The sequence below is a fragment of the Schistocerca americana genome, chromosome 5 (genome assembly GCF_021461395.2).
Source record: "Schistocerca americana isolate TAMUIC-IGC-003095 chromosome 5, iqSchAmer2.1, whole genome shotgun sequence".
Classification (NCBI taxonomy): Eukaryota; Metazoa; Arthropoda; class Insecta; order Orthoptera; family Acrididae; genus Schistocerca; species Schistocerca americana.
The window spans coordinates 283021908-283038095 of record NC_060123.1 but is presented as its reverse complement, the minus strand read 5'-3'; the positions used below and the strand labels follow the sequence as shown (position 1 = coordinate 283038095).

Here is a 16188-nt window from a genome sequence, read left to right as displayed (position 1 = left end):
ATTGTTCCACGGATGAATAAATAAATAAATAAATCCACAGTCCAACATGGCTTCCAGAAAGGCTGATCAACAGAAACAGCAATACTAGAATTTCTGAATGAAGTACTTCAAAAATTTGATAGTGGAGAAAAAGTAACTGGCATATCCCTTGATAGACCATATCCTATAGCTGTAGAAACTTGATGGTGTTGTCAGAGGTACACCTAACAACTGGCTTAGATCGTATCTTACTAGCCACAAGCAAGCAGTAGAAATACTATCTGAAGAAGATAGTAAATCAACCAGAAACTATTCTGATTACAAAGAAGTGGTGTATGGTGTACCACAGGTCCCAGTACTAGATCCAATCCTTTTTTTTGATATATGCAAATGACCTAGCAATAACCAAACAGTGTCACAGCACTATCCAGTTTGCAGATGCCACAAGATATTTTAGTCAGTGAAAAGACACCAGAAATGTTACAGACAACACTATATGAGACATTAATTAGCGTCTTGAACTGACTGAGACAAAACAAACCCATAATAAATAAAAATAAAACAGTAGCATTAAATTTTCTTAATGTCAATAGAAAAAGTAAAGAAAATATAAAAATGCAGATATCAGACACAGATATTGCAAGTGTAGCAAATACAAAATTTTTGGGTATCTGGCTTCATGATACCATTAGAGGAGATACCGTATTTACTCGAATCTAAGCCGCACTTTTTTCCGGTTTTTGTAATCCAAAAAACCGCCTGCGGCTTAGAATCGAGTGCAAAGCAAGCGGAAGTTCTGAAAAATGTTGGTAGGTGCCGCCACAACTAACTTCTGCCGTCGAATATATGTAGTGCTACACAGGCATGCTCTGTAGGCACAAAGATAAATACTGGCACCAAAACCTCTGCATCAGTAAATAAATTTTTAAAAAAGGTGGAAGACTACCTTTTTTTCTCCACCCCGAGTTTCGACCATTGCATTTTCATACATTATTCAACGAAGTAAATACAAATTTCGTATTGTTCATCTTCGAATGTAGCAGAATTTCAATGTACTACGAAAATCCGACTGGCAAGACTGTTTGGGATGTTTGTCAATATGGCCAACTCTACGTTCTGATTTTTTTTTCCTACCTCTGAGAAGAGATGGTTGCTAATAGGAACCTGATGAAATGTGAATCACATGCAGTATTCTCTTCACCATAAGAATAATACGAATATCAACATTTTGCCATGTATTCTTTCGTGTTTGCTGCTATCTCATTTAAATCCTGCCTGCCTAATAAACCACGAAACTACAGTGAGACAACAGCGAACGCGGAAGAATATACTTATCGAGTCATGTTTATATTCGTATTATTCTTATGCCTAATAGTGATACTGTCAGAAATGAAGCACGGCAACTGACCAGATTTTTAAATCTAAGATGACTCTAATTTCTGTGCAGAATTTGATGTACTAAAGAAGCGGCCGCAAAGATTTTCAAACGGAGAAAAATTTTCGCCTAACTCTCGTTCAGAACATGTTCTATCATATGCAGTCTATTATTTGGTTCTTGTTGATCATTATCAAAGAAAGCAGCAGTGTAAGTAACAACAAATAGCAGTCTCTTGCCATTGTTTCACTAATGAGACGATTCCTCTCTCTCTCTTCTTTTTTAATTCTAAGCGGCGGTAGCGCGCACAAAAGCAAGCCATGCCGCGAGCGGCGACAGGCCGTAAAAAGCACTATCAGAATGCGACGAACAATGCATGACACAGTACAGTTTCAGCTTAAAGTGACGTAAACACCTATAACAAAGAAAACAGCACTTATCAGATCGAAGCAAAATAACCAATCGATTCAAACCAGACGAAGCACGCGAAAAAGGAAGGGTACCCGTATAAATACGGACGGATCGCCTGACGCATAGCAATGGCTACCTGGTAAATCTTAACTGCTAAGCTTACGACTCGAATCAAACTACTGTAGCTGTATCATCATTCATTCGACCTAAATTGTGCCTCATATTACAATGGACCAACTTTGTTTCGACTTGGTGGTGCGACCTAAAACTTTACTCCCCCCTTGAATTTCGAGTCTCAAATTTCAGGTGCAGCTTAGATTCGGGAATTTTTTTTTTCCCTTTATTTCGAGTCTCATTTTTCTGGTGCGGCTTAGATTCGAGTGCGGCTTAGATTGGAGTAAATACGGTATTCACGTTGATGGCATATGTAAGAGACTAAGAACCAATCGCTATTTAATGAGAGTGCTTGAAAACCACTGTCATGAGGACTGTCTAATGATCGTTTATTATGCTAATATACACTCTATTTTGAAATATGGGATATTTTTCTGGGGTAACTCACCACCCTGCCTAAAACTCTTCAAGATGCAAAAATGGATAGAGAGAATCATGGCTGGAGCAAAAAAGAACAAACCTTGCAGATCACTATTTAAAAGATGTGGATTCTACCTCTTCCAAGTATTTCCATCTTTGAAAGTTCACTGTTTATTAATAAATATGCAATGACAAATCCTACAATCCTCCTCAAATATGGAAATCTGCATCAACATAACACAAGATGGAATATTGACTTTCACATGCTTCAAACAAAAGCCAGTTTGTTCCAAAAAGGAATATTACACCATGGTAAAATTATTTACAATAAGTAATAAATTAACTAAAAAATTTAAAGCAATATTAAAAAAATATCTATCACTGTAGTGGAAGAGTTCCTCCAAAATCTTTGATAAGCTAAGAAAGTTAATGTTACATGGTTTATTGGTTGGTTGATCTGGAGTATGGGTCCAATTAGCCAGGTCATCAGTCCTATTAGATTAGGGAAGGATGGGGAGGAAGTCAGTCACACCCTTTTGAAGGAACCATCCCCACATCAATTTAGAGAAATTACGTTAAACTTAAATCAGGATGGCCACACGTGGGTTTGAACCATCATCCTCCTGAATGTGAGGCCAGTGTTCTAACCAACGTGCCACCTCACTTGGTAATGTTGCATGCATAAGCCAATTCCTTTATCATTTACAAAAATATTGTGTAAATATGACTATCTACTTGTAACAAATAAAACTATAATTATTAATATAAGTTTATTTACATTTTCACTTGACATCTTCTAGCTAAAGTGGTTTAGTTCAAAGTCACAGCTGAAAAAAATGTATTCATTATAGTGAACATGACGATGTATTTGCATTGACCTGTACAATGTCTGAAATTCTGTATTGCACATGTAAAATTCACTGGACCAAATAAATACAATAAAATACAATACAATATTTGTTCCCATATCATCTGTTTGACTTGGCCCATATCATGTTTTAAATGGTTGTGCATTGAATGATTGAGTGTACCAATAAAGATACACTACAATACAATACCAAAAAAAAGAACAGGTCTTGAAGACCCAATGGCACAGACCAGCCAGTGTCATCCTCAGACCTTAGGCATCACTGGATGCAGATACAGAAGGGCATGTGGTCGACACACTGCTCTCTTGGCCATTGTCATTTTTCCTGACTGGTACAATACAGAAAAATACAATACTAACACAAGAATGTCAAACAGACAAGTGTTTTGGGCTACTATCAACAAGACAGGTGATTTCTTTTTCTCACAACATTACAGATGACAAAATGTGGATATCCTACACCACATAGTGCCAAAACAATAGTTAACAAAGTGGCAACATTCAGCTTCACAAAAACTGAAAAATATTCAAGTCGTCTCCTTACTCATTTTAAAAACTGATGGCTACCATTTTTTGGGAGAAAAATGGCATTCTTTTGGTTAAATAAATATCAAAATTTTCTGCTGGTGTGTACTGCAAAACACTCACCAAACTAAGATCAGCCATTGAAAAATAACATTTCAGAAGCTGTCTTCCGAAAAAGTACTTCTCCATGACAATGGATGTCCACACACAGTGGGCAAAAACAGGGATAAGAAGCAGCATTTCTTCAATTGTCAGGCATAGAACTTCTATTATGCTGAAGGTTTCATGAAGCCAGTGCAACATTATGAAAAATACTTTGAAGTGAAAAGTAATGGTTTCATAGGTATAGTAGGTTAGTAGGAAATTAAAGCTGCCAGTAAAGCTTTTCCTAACATATATGCTGTTTTATGATCAAACAGCCCCTACATTTCAAATACATTTGATATAAATTGACTAGCCTGATTGCACCATGTTCCAGTTATTCTCATAGAAATTAGTTTTTTTAAAACATAAAATAAACAAATAACAAATTATGATATTTCAAAATTATAAGTGGACATATTATCATCAATTTGAAAATAACTTTATCAAATTATCACTTTTTTATTAGCTACAAATAAAACACTTTGTTACAAAATTTTATTTTAAGTGTGAAACATTTGATTTACAGTTGAAATAAATGCCACCTTCACACAGTCAACTAGGGCTCTTTGGTTCAAAAATTGTAATCCTAATTCTAGTATGAACGGACACATGTCATTATGGGCTTTACACAACATGTTACTTTATTGTATCCACATTTTTCACTGCTTTAGCTACAGATCATTTACAGTTACAGTGGAATGATGACTATGTAGAAATTATGATAGTTATTTTATTTGGGGTGGAGAAAAAGTAAGCACAGTATCTTATTTTACTGATCTCTTCACTACTGGTCTGGAAGGTAAGACCATACTCCTTGTATCAGCTAAGTCTGTGTGATATTATTCTGACCAGATACACATTTGCTCCTGGCTGATTTGACAACTTGCGGCTGCCCAGTATGAGCTGGTGTGGTTAGTATATAAGTATCTGAGTCAAGTTTCAGTGTCGGATGCTCTTGTTTGGCTACATTTTCAGCTTGGGGTTTTGTATTCAATAATATCAAATGATTTCCCACTGCAAAAGAAACACACATTTCAGTGATGTTACAGAAAAGTTTATCTTTGCCAGTCACACACAGATTTGCTTTTATAACCTATACGTAAATAAATATGTGAAAATCAGATAGAAAGGTAATGGGTAATTCTGCAGATAAAAAACCATTCCTTCATCACAAACAATCTCTGTTCATAGCAACAAAAATGTTATAATAAAAATAAATGTTCTTCATAATAGAAAATTAAATCTACAAATTTTATTTATTTTTTTTATTTATTTATTTATTTATTCTTTGCCCATGGACTCCAGCTGAAAATCCAGCTGAGAGTATTGGGTGTGTCATACAATAGCCTATTAACATCAAACTTGATTTCAATATATATATAAATGAAACAAATGATTAAACAGAAATAGTCCATAATCATACAAAGGTTTTACATGTTTCACATTATACGTACACACAAATCAAAAAAACATACAGAAATGATAATTTTTACAGGTACATTTCAGTAATGATATATTTAAACACCATCTTAGTATTCACTCAAACTGTATATACATTTCTCTGTGAGATATAGTTTCAAATGATTTCTAAAACATTTTAGATCTGTTTCTTTTCTAATGATTTTGGGGAGTTTATTAAAAAACCTTTTGCCTGCTTCTTCTGCGGCAGTCATAGACAGTTATAGATTTCTGTTTATCATGTAGTAATTTTCATTTCCTCTTGTACCGTGTTTGTGTACATCTTTATTTAGGAGGTGTTTATCACTTAACCTTACCACCATTATGCTTTGGTATATGTACAGTGAATATACTGTCATAATATTATAGTGTACAAAAGCTTGCCTACAGGTCTGTCTTGGTGGTATTTATGCGATGCATCTCACTGCCCTTTTCTGAATTGTGAATATTCTTTTTAGGTAGCCAGCTTGTGCACTTCCCCATATATGAACTGAATAAGACAAATGTGGGAAGACAAGTCCATAATTCATTGATCTGAGGACTTTATCATCCACAGTCTTAGCTGTTTTATGCATGATGAAGATCTGCTTGTTTATCTTTTTACACAGTGCATCTATGTGCTCCCCCCATGCCAAATGTTTGTCTATTATACACTCCTGGAAATGGAAAAAAGAACACATTGACACCGGTGTGTCAGACCCACCATACTTGCTCCGGACACTGCGAGAGGGCTGTACAAGCAATGATCACGCGCACGGCACAGCAGACACACCAGGAACCGCAGTGTTGGTCGTCAAATGGCGCTAGCTGCGCAGCATTTGTGCACCGCCGCCGTCAGTGTCAGCCAGTTTGCCGTGGCATACGGAGCTCCATCGCAGTCTTTAACACTGGTAGCATGCCGCGACAGCGTGGACGTGAACCGTATATGCAGTTGACGGACTTTGAGCGAGGGCGTAAAGTGGGCCGGGTGGACGTACCGCCGAATTGCTCAACACGTGGGGCGTGAGGTCTCCACAGTACATCGATGTTGTCGCCAGTGGTCGGCGGAAGGTGCACGTGCCCATCGACCTGGGACCGGACCGCAGCGACGCACGGATGCACGCCAAGACCGTAGGATCCTACGCAGTGCCGTAGGGGACCACACCGCCACTTCCCAGCAAATTAGGGACACTGTTGCTCCTGGGGTATCGGCGAGGACTATTCGCAACCATCTCCATGAAGCTGGGCTACGGTCCCGCACACCGTTAGGCCGTCTTCCGCTCACGCCCCAACATCGTGCAGCCCGCCTCCAGTGGTGTCGCAACAGGCGTGAATGGAGGGACGAATGGAGACATGTCGTCTTCAGCGATGAGTCGCTTCTGCCTTGGTGCCAATGATGGTCGTATGCGTGTTTGGCGCCGTGCAGGTGAGCGCCCCAATCAGGACTGCATACGACCGAGGCACACAGGGCCAACACCCGGCATCATGGTGTGGGGAGCGATCTCCTACACTGGCCGTACACCACTGGTGATTGTCGAGGGGACACTGAATAGTGCACGGTACATCCAAACCGTCATCGAACCCATCATTCTACCATTCCTAGACTGGCAAGGGAACTTGCTGTTCCAACAGGACAATGCATGTCCGCATGTATCCCGTGCCACCCAATGTGCTCTAGAAGGTGTAAGTCAACTACCCTGGCCAGCAAGATCTTCAGATCTGTCCCCCATTGAGCATGTTTGGGACTGGATGAAGCGTCGTCTCACGCGGTCTGCACGTCCAGCACGAATGCTGGTCCAACTGAGGCGCCAGGTGGAAATGGCATGGAAAGCCGTTCCACAGGACTACATCCAGCATCTCTACGATCGTCTCCATGGGAGAATAGCAGCCTGCATTGCTGCGAAAGGTGGATGTACACTGTACTAGTGCCGACATTGTGCATGCCTTGTTGCCTGTGTCTATGTGCCTGTGGTTCTGTCAGTGTGATCATGTGATGTATCTGACCCCAGGAATGTGTCAATAAAGTTTCCCCTTCCTGGGACAATGAATTCACGGTGTTCTTATTTCAATTTCCAGGAGTGTAGTTCCTAGAAAATTTGTGCTGGTTACTTCTTTAATAGTCTTTCCATTTATATTAACATTTATATTATAATTTTCACTATGCTTGGTCTGAAATACTACATTCATTGTTTTAGACTGATTCATAAACAGGTTGTTTTGTGTTAAATATTTATTTGCATTTTCAATAGTCAGGAGTGCTTCCTTCTCAAGCTCCTCCTTTGTGTCAGCTGTGCAAATGATTGTTGTGTCATCAGCATACATTATAAGTTTCTGATTTATATAGCTAGGGAAGTCATTTACGTAGAGTATAAATAGTATTGGCCCAAGCACAGATCCTTACGGCACACCGTGTTTAACTGTTTGTAATTCTGATATGTAGTTTGTTATATTTCCCCCACTAGTATGTCTGATTTCTGTGCATTGTTTCCTATTTGTAATGTATGATTTAAGTATGTCATAGCATTTTCCTCTAATTCCATACTGATATAATTTCATCATTAATTTTGAGTGGTTCACACAATCAAATGCCTTAGATAGGTCCATAAAAATCCCACAAGTCTTTTGCTGTCTGTCAAGTAAATTAAGAATGTGCTCAATTATATCTGTTGATGCTGTTTTTGTTGACTTCCCTTCTCTGAAACCATGTTGTGATGAATGCAGTATACTGTACTTTGTTATAAAACTTACAATTCTATTCTTTATTATCATTTCATAGATTTTAGCAAATGTTGAGATCAATGATATTGGCCTGTAATTTCCTAATTCATCCCTGTCCCCTTTCTTAAATATTGGCTTCACTTTACTTGCTTTCAGTGAATCTGGAAATATACCTTCTTCTATCGCAGCATTCAGCATGTGTGTCAATGGTTTTAATATACATTCTCTGCATTCCTTTATGAGATGTGATGTAACACCATCCAAGCCAGAAGAGTGTTTAATTTTAAGTTGTTTTATTAGGTTTGACACTTCTGCATCTGTTGTAGGTATGAAAACCATAGTATGATTTGTATGTGGGGGGTTTAACAATTTACTTACTGCATTTGTTTTATTTTGACTTATTAATTCGTCTGCTACAGTAATATAATATCTGTTAAAAGTATTGGCTACTTCTAGAGGGTTTGCGTTGCTTTTCGCACTCATCAGTGGGCAGATCTCCTCTGCCCGATTTGTTACTTTTCCTCTCTCTCCATTAATGAACGACCATAAACCTTTTGAGTAGTTCTTTCCCTTATCTATAGACATCCTGCTGAATGATGCTTTAGTTTCTCTGATAAAACTACAGTACTCTTTCTTTTTTATTTTATACAGTGTGTTGTAGGCCTCATTATTTTTTTGTTTGGAGAGGTCATAATACACTCTCAGATTATTTCTGGCATGGATTACTTCTCCGGTCACCCAGCTTTTCTTTTTTTGTTGCTGTTTGACAAGCCTTTTACTAACAGGACATGTAACATCATAATAATAATTGAATAAAGAATAAAACTGGTTCCATTTGGTATTTGCATCTTTAGCTGCATATATTGTTTCCCAGTTTTCTGCCTCTAACATCTTTTTTAGCAGATTTATGTTATGTGGGTAGTTCTGTCTTCTCATCTCCCATATCTTCTGCACTGAATCACTAGTCTTTATATTTATGTCTATCATGATTGCAAAATGGTCTGCTAATGTGGAGTTTATTACCTGTGTGTCACAATAGCATGTAGGAATATTTGTTATTACATGATCAATAATAGTTTCACTATGCTTTGTTACTCTGGTTGGTTTATCTATTTTTATTTTTAGATTGTATATGCACAATAAGTCCAGTAGGGTCTTAGTACTGTCTGTATTTTTACTCATGTCTATGTTCAGATCTCCTATAATGATCAAATAAGCATATGTTTTTGAGAGGTGTTGGATTATATCTTCCAGCTGTTCAAAGAAGGTTTTAATTATACCATTTGGTGATCGATAAAAACCTAATACACAACATAAATTTCCAGCAATTTTAGTTTCCAGTGCTGTAGTTTCAAAGCTCAATTTTATAGCATATTTTGTTATATTTATGGCTTTAGTTGATTTATACTTAGAAAAAATGGCAACCCCACCACCTTTATAGGAAGTTCTGCAAAAACTGGCTACTTTCACGTAATTCTTCAAGTTGTAAATTCCTATGTGATTTTCTTTTAGCCCATGTTCTGTAACTACTAGAATGTTTGGCCTATACTCCTGTAATATAACCTCTAATTCCTCTGTTTTATTGTTTATGTATTAAACATTTTGGTGAAGTATTCTAACAGTTGGCTGTAAATGTAATAGTTCCCCTTCCTGTAATATATTAAGCACTTCACTTGCTCCCTTTGCTTCTGGTACTATGCAGTGATTTTTTTCAGGTCAAATAGTTCCTCAAATATCAATTAAAACTAATCTCAGAAAGGAAGAAATACTAAAGAGAACTTCTAATACTTACATTAATTTTGGAAAATTCTTTTTTAACAGAGAAATAAACAACAAAGCACACACACTGAATCCTGTTTTCACACAGTAAGAATTAAATTTAACATATTACTGTTACATCTAGTATTTTTCAAATGTCCTCTTCCAATAACTTTCATATATTAGTGTGTGTATGTACAAAGGATGAAGAAATAGCCTTCATGAAGATGTTTGCTGCTCTGTTGCACCGTTTTGTACGCCAATTTTTTCCACTCTTTGGTACTTGTTAGGTTAGCAGTAGGTTGACCAAAGAAAGTATGTACTGTATGAAACACAAAGTTTATAAATTATGTGCTGATAATGCTTGAAGTGTTAAGAGCTCACCATCCACTGTTCTCATTGTAGTGTTAAGAGTTCGTATGATTTAGTTTTTTACCATGAGTGTGCTATGTTCATATCCATAAAATATCAACTGGTAGTGCACCATACATGAACACAAGTGCAAGAAACTTCTTATAATAATGGTAACAAAATTTTTAAACAAGATGTTTGAAAGTGTATGCCAATATACAATACTAATGCATGATCTGATTCTTTTTGGAAAGTAGATATAGAAGAATTCATGCTAGTAACTCTCATGATGACATGTCATTTGAACATTGCATGTTTAGTTACCTGAATACCTGAACATTTACTAGGATGGAGCCCCTCTTCCTTCCTCAGCATACTGTGTCAACAGCATGTGCATTTCATGTGAAGCAGCCTGATGAGAGAGTGTGCAGTGGGTTGTGGTGACTCTGTGGCATTTACTTATCAATTCAGAAATGAAAAGAAGGAAGAGGGTGAAACAGTGCCAGCACAAAAAATATTTCATAGACTCATCTCAGATGCTGTCAAGGAGTGTCAAGCTACTTCATCTGATGGGACAGATGCCCTGAATTCAAGAGGCATCATCCAGTGGACAGTGTAGCATAGGCTAGTGATTAAGAACTGTACACTACAACCCTTCCTTGTCTTACATTTCACTGTTAATGATAAAAATTTATTTCAACTTTCTGATGTTCAAGTTTATTAGTAAACCTAACCACACAGGCAACTTCAAGCATTCTGGGCTATTATACTGACACACAGTGTTTCAATAGAATAGCACTGCCTGGTTAAATGATGTACATGAGAACTGCTTGCATCACCTGCCATATAAATAAATAATAACTGAAATGCAATGAAGTGATTATATCTTTCTGGTAATTTTCAATGCATCCGCTATTGCAACAGGAAATAGAGGAAAGGAAGTTCACTCACGAATGTGGCATTAATGCAGACTATAAAATATGCTCACTAATAAAGTGTACAGTACATTCACATTTCAACACAGTGTCACTGTCATCCAGATACAACACACACCTCAAATGTTCAAACACCATTCTGGTTCTGTTCATATGAGAAAAAACACCTTGTTTTCTCTGTTGTGACACGAAAACAATCTGCGCACCAAATCTGCTAGATAAGTCAACCACTGATTTCTAAAAATGACTGGATTAATGTCAAACCTACTATATAAGGCAACAATTTAGGAAGTGTTTCAAATCTGCATATTTTGGTTTAAAAAGCTATAACAATTTTGGAGTCTGTGGACAACTCGTTTTTGATTTATGACAGTATTTATAAAAAAAATTGCAGTGAGTCTATTGTGAGTTAAAAGGACCAAGAAGATCCTTTCACTAGGCAGTGCTCATGATAGGGAAATACACAGCATTCAAGGAAGGGAAATAGCAGAACAGAATCATAACTTTTCAGTGCAAGTATTTTGAGGCCTAGTACAGGGCTCACTGATGTCAGCTGTGCTTTAATGCTTTAAACTAGTATGGGAAGGATAAATATAAAGACTATATGATAACAGTTAAGCATGATCTCAGGCATTTTGCTGAGGATGTTCCTCTCAACAGTGTAGAGATTGTGTTATTATTTCATTAGTATGACTATTTATAGACAAAGCATTCTATGGAAAGCATAAATTCACAACCTGAAGATTCAGCCACAATAGGACACTTTTCACTTAGTTGCATCATATGTGGCTTCTGCTACAATCAATATGTTATGAGACTACTGATCCTGACATTTTAAATACTTTGAAAATATTAGCAAAAGTGCAATATTTCTCCTCTATGTGTAAAACTCTAAAGTCATAACATTCAGAAACCTACTCAATTAAGAAAATGTACTGTTAGTACCAAAATTATTAAGATAACATACTATAATATTTGTAAAACTGTTCAGTTTTCACTTCTCATTACTGCAAAAATGTATTCATAAAGGGATCCTTAAAACTGTGCCTATCGTAACATAGCACTTGACTTGTCCTGGTGAACCTACGCACATAAATAAGACGAAAGAGAGAAAAAAAATGACTACACTATTTGCTCAATTAATTACCGGGGGGGGGGGGGGGGGGGGGGGGGGTATGCAAGCAGAGAAATGACTGTTCGATCCAAGTGATAAGGATCAACCTTTTCTACGTGTTTTCTCATGCATTCATTGGCTATACTAATAACAAAGTTCCATATTTGACTACCATGTCTCTTTGGACAAGCATTACAGTTCCATCCAGATTTTGGCTTTTGCTGTAATCTTAATCTTACTGGGAAATTTAACATTTCATTATTAAATACTAAAATCTTGTCCATATCTAGACATAATGAAGAAACCATTTTTGGAAACAGTGACGTTGATATGATTAAAAGTTTCTACACACAGGAAGAAATACTACCAAATCAAATGTCACAGCTGATTGAAGATCACTACAGCAAATTATAAGAAGCCTCTTAAATCAGTAAGTTACAGCTTTCACTGTCACTATGAGAAAGTAGTAAGTCAAATTGTACTGCTGCATGTGTATTACACTGATCGAAACATCACTTGCATGTTACAGATGGCGTGTCTGTGTATGTTGAGATGTGTACGTACATCCGTATTGACTACACAATAACAAACAATGGAAAATCCAGGATGCAATGTAACAACATTATGAGAAGGAAAGTTGCTACTCACCATATAGCGTAGATGCCGAGTCGCAATAGGCACAACAGAAAGACACTCACAATTACAGCTTTCGGCAGTTAAGGCCCTCATAAACAATAAATAGACACACACACACACACACACACACACACACGTAACCACAATAACCATGTATATACATAATTAGAGGAGCTTCAGGCTATTAGCTGGGTGATTACAGTTTCACAGAGGTGTGATAAATTTTTTCTATTGAACTTGATAGTGATGCACATTCATTAAAATGATGTTCAAGAAGCATCAACTCTTGTTAGCACAGCCAATGAAATATGCAATAAAGCATGAGAGAAAGCTATGGCTATCATTTATATTAGAGCCCTATGTTCTCAGGTTGTTTATGCTAATTTACTTCATTCTATGTGGTACTTAAATGCAATACAATGAGCAAAGCTCTAATGGAAATGAAGTTATTATGGTAACAAAACAATACTGACCATTCTCCAACTGTGGGCATTTACAGCCAAGTTCCATCAAAAGTATGATAGTCTTCCTTATGCGCTGTGGTGGTTTTCCAGGACTCATATCCAACACCAAACGAACACTTCCATGTCTTCTTATTATGAGTTTATATACTAAAGAAGAGTTGCAATATACAGAAGTGATATTCAGAAGTTGATTAGTGCAAATTGGGCAGGAGGCAATATCTGAAACAAAAAGGAAATTGTTACAAAAATTGAAATACCACATTATAAAACACAAAATGAAGAAAGTAAACCACTTACATGCAGTTAACCAGTGGGCAGCATGTAGACAAAGGTAACAAATGATGGAAACTGCACCATCACTTTTCAAGGTTTTGCTCTGTTTCTAGTCTAAATCCACATGACTTCTCTTACTAGTGAGAGAGAGAGAGAGAACGTGGACAAGAAATGGGTGAAGACTTCAAAGCTAATTTTTTGGACTGCTACTTGCATTTATGAGCCACTGACCGAAACAGTAAATTACTTTTTCAAACAAGTGTAAAATTCTCATGCACTGTGGATCATATTAACTACATTTCTAATGTTCAAACAATGGAAAGTCCAGGATGGAATATTTCTATTATTCTTTTAATGAGAAGTTCTAACACAGCAGACCTAAAGATAAAACTACATAATGAAAAGTGGCCAGAAATGTACTTATCTAATAGTGTTAATGATAAATATAACAGTTTCCTAGATATCTATTTAAAAATCATTGAAGAGTGTTTGCCAACCAAAACTAAACCAATAAAGAAAAAGCGATGAAATCTGCCATGGCTAACAAAAGGTCTATTAGTATCCTGTAAAAAGTTGAAACTTCTTCATGCAATTTGGAAGGCTCCAGATAGGCCTGTTCATTTTGTTGAATATTATACAGCCTATAAAAAGATTTACAATAAAACTTTAATAGCTGCAAAAAAACTGTATAATGGAAATGTTATTACTTAAGTCCAAACAAAGTCAGAAGCACTTGGAAGATAATAAACAGAGAAACAGGAAAGTCATCAGGAAATAACAATAAAAGCTTAAGACCAGTGACAGACTAAATGGCTACTGTGTGAAAAATACAGTTTTTTTTCCTTTCTATTTAGATTTTTAAAAAACATTAAAACTTTAGCAATGATAAGTGATATCCACGGCAGATGGTAGATGATCAGCTGATCATTTGGCAGACGTCAATAGGGTTCATGCACTGGCCACCAGGAGCAATGTGAAATGCCTCCTCCTTGCTGCAGAATAGAGTTCCATGATCTTCATTTTGTAGGTGCTTTTTGCTTTGCCTTGTTTATTCATTCACTTAGTTATTGAGCAAAACTTGTGATTGTATATTCTTCCTATTAGTGAGTACATCACATTTTCTTGTTATGTTGAATGTGAAGGTATACGATTTATCAGTGTAAAGTGTTACTCCAAACCACACATCCATTTGTGTCTGGTTCTTGCTATAACTGGAACACAGTATTGAGTTCACAAGCCTAGCAACCCACAGACTTACAACATTGGTGATTGCGAGCGACTAATGCATGGAGCATACAGACATATAACAGAAACACCAGTTTTTGAGCTTTTGTTCTTTTTCAAATAAAAATATGCAAATTCACACAGACAACCAAATATATGCTCCTATGGCCATGGTGGCACTGTGGCCAGGGCAGTATATATGATCTTTCACAAAACCGAAAGAAATTATGGTCTTATGTAAAGGCTGTTAGTGGCACCAAAATTAGTGTCTGATCCAACAATGGAAAGTCCAGGTTGGAATATCAACAATTATGGAAAGAATATATTGCTACTCACCATAGAGATGACATTTTTAGTTGCAGACAGGCACTATGGAAAGACTATTGGACATACCCTTTCAGCCAAAGCATTCGTCAGGAAAGAAAAACCACACACACACTTTCACATAAGCAAGAGATGTGCTTGGATGTGTGTTTTTCTTTTCTGATGAAGGCTTAGGCCAAATGCTAATGTTTAACAGTATTTTTGTTGTACCTGTCTGAAACTTTATGTGTCATCCTTACAGTGAGCAGCGGTCTATCCATCCCATAATGGTTGACATCCCATCCTGGACTTTCCATTGTTTGATTTTGCTTACTGGCTTTTCTTCCATTTCACAACCCTGTGACTTTTCCTTTGTACTACTCTCTAAAGTATTACTATCCTCGGTGCCAAATCTTACTCTTCTTTCCTTCATCTTTTGATCACCTTTCAAACTGCATACGGTCTAACTTCCAAGCCACACACACTGTATCAATGGTCTTGTCTTTGCACAACACATGGCTACATGATTCTGCAGACTGTTGGTGCAGTTCGTCATGCCCTACATTCTTCCCACCAATATTTTTATTATTCCTATTGATTGCATTTCCCTCCTCTTCTTTGCATAGTTTCAGATCTGTTTTCTGCATCTATCTATGCCAATAAAATTGTGAATCTCAGCCTAACCAATTCCTCCTCTATTTTCCCTTATACCAGCACATGTGTATTCCCATAACTCATTCATTCTGTCATTTTTTTCTGCACTCTTGAACATTTTATTTAGTTTTTTGTGCTTATTTTTACATATTTGCATATTTATTTATGTATTTGCGCATTTTTTTGTATATCTGTATGTGTTTTTATGCATCTTTTTCTGGTAAAGCAGCTCCGCTCACAGTCAGCTAATGCCTTTATTTGTCCATTTCCTATGTCATTTTCTGTTTCCCCAATGCCATACTCCACAATGGACCCATGCTCCATCCTTCTGTACAATTTCAGGAAAGTATCCCTTTCCCTGTCTAAAAACCAAAACCCAGTCCCACATCCTGTTCCTTAAACCCTAACTAAGCTAGTAAATCCCCCCCGCCAATAGGCTGGCCTGAGCAGCATGTATGTGAGATGTACTTGCTTGTGTGAACACC

At 36.9% G+C, this 16188-nt stretch overlaps 1 protein-coding gene across 2 annotated transcripts in view; it reads right to left on the bottom strand.

The window, feature by feature from the left end:
- Positions 1–4271: 4271 nt before the first annotated feature.
- Positions 4272–16188, bottom strand: part of LOC124615596 (murinoglobulin-1-like) — a 283543-nt gene continuing 271626 nt past the window's right edge. For both annotated transcript variants that reach the window (XM_047143583.1, XM_047143584.1), the window contains 2 exons: positions 13259–13468; positions 4272–4850 (listed from right to left, as the gene is read on the bottom strand). In XM_047143583.1, coding sequence (XP_046999539.1) covers positions 4660–4850; positions 13259–13468 — 401 coding nt within the window. In that variant the 3' untranslated portion in view covers positions 4272–4659. The remainder of the gene's footprint in view (positions 4851–13258; positions 13469–16188) is intronic.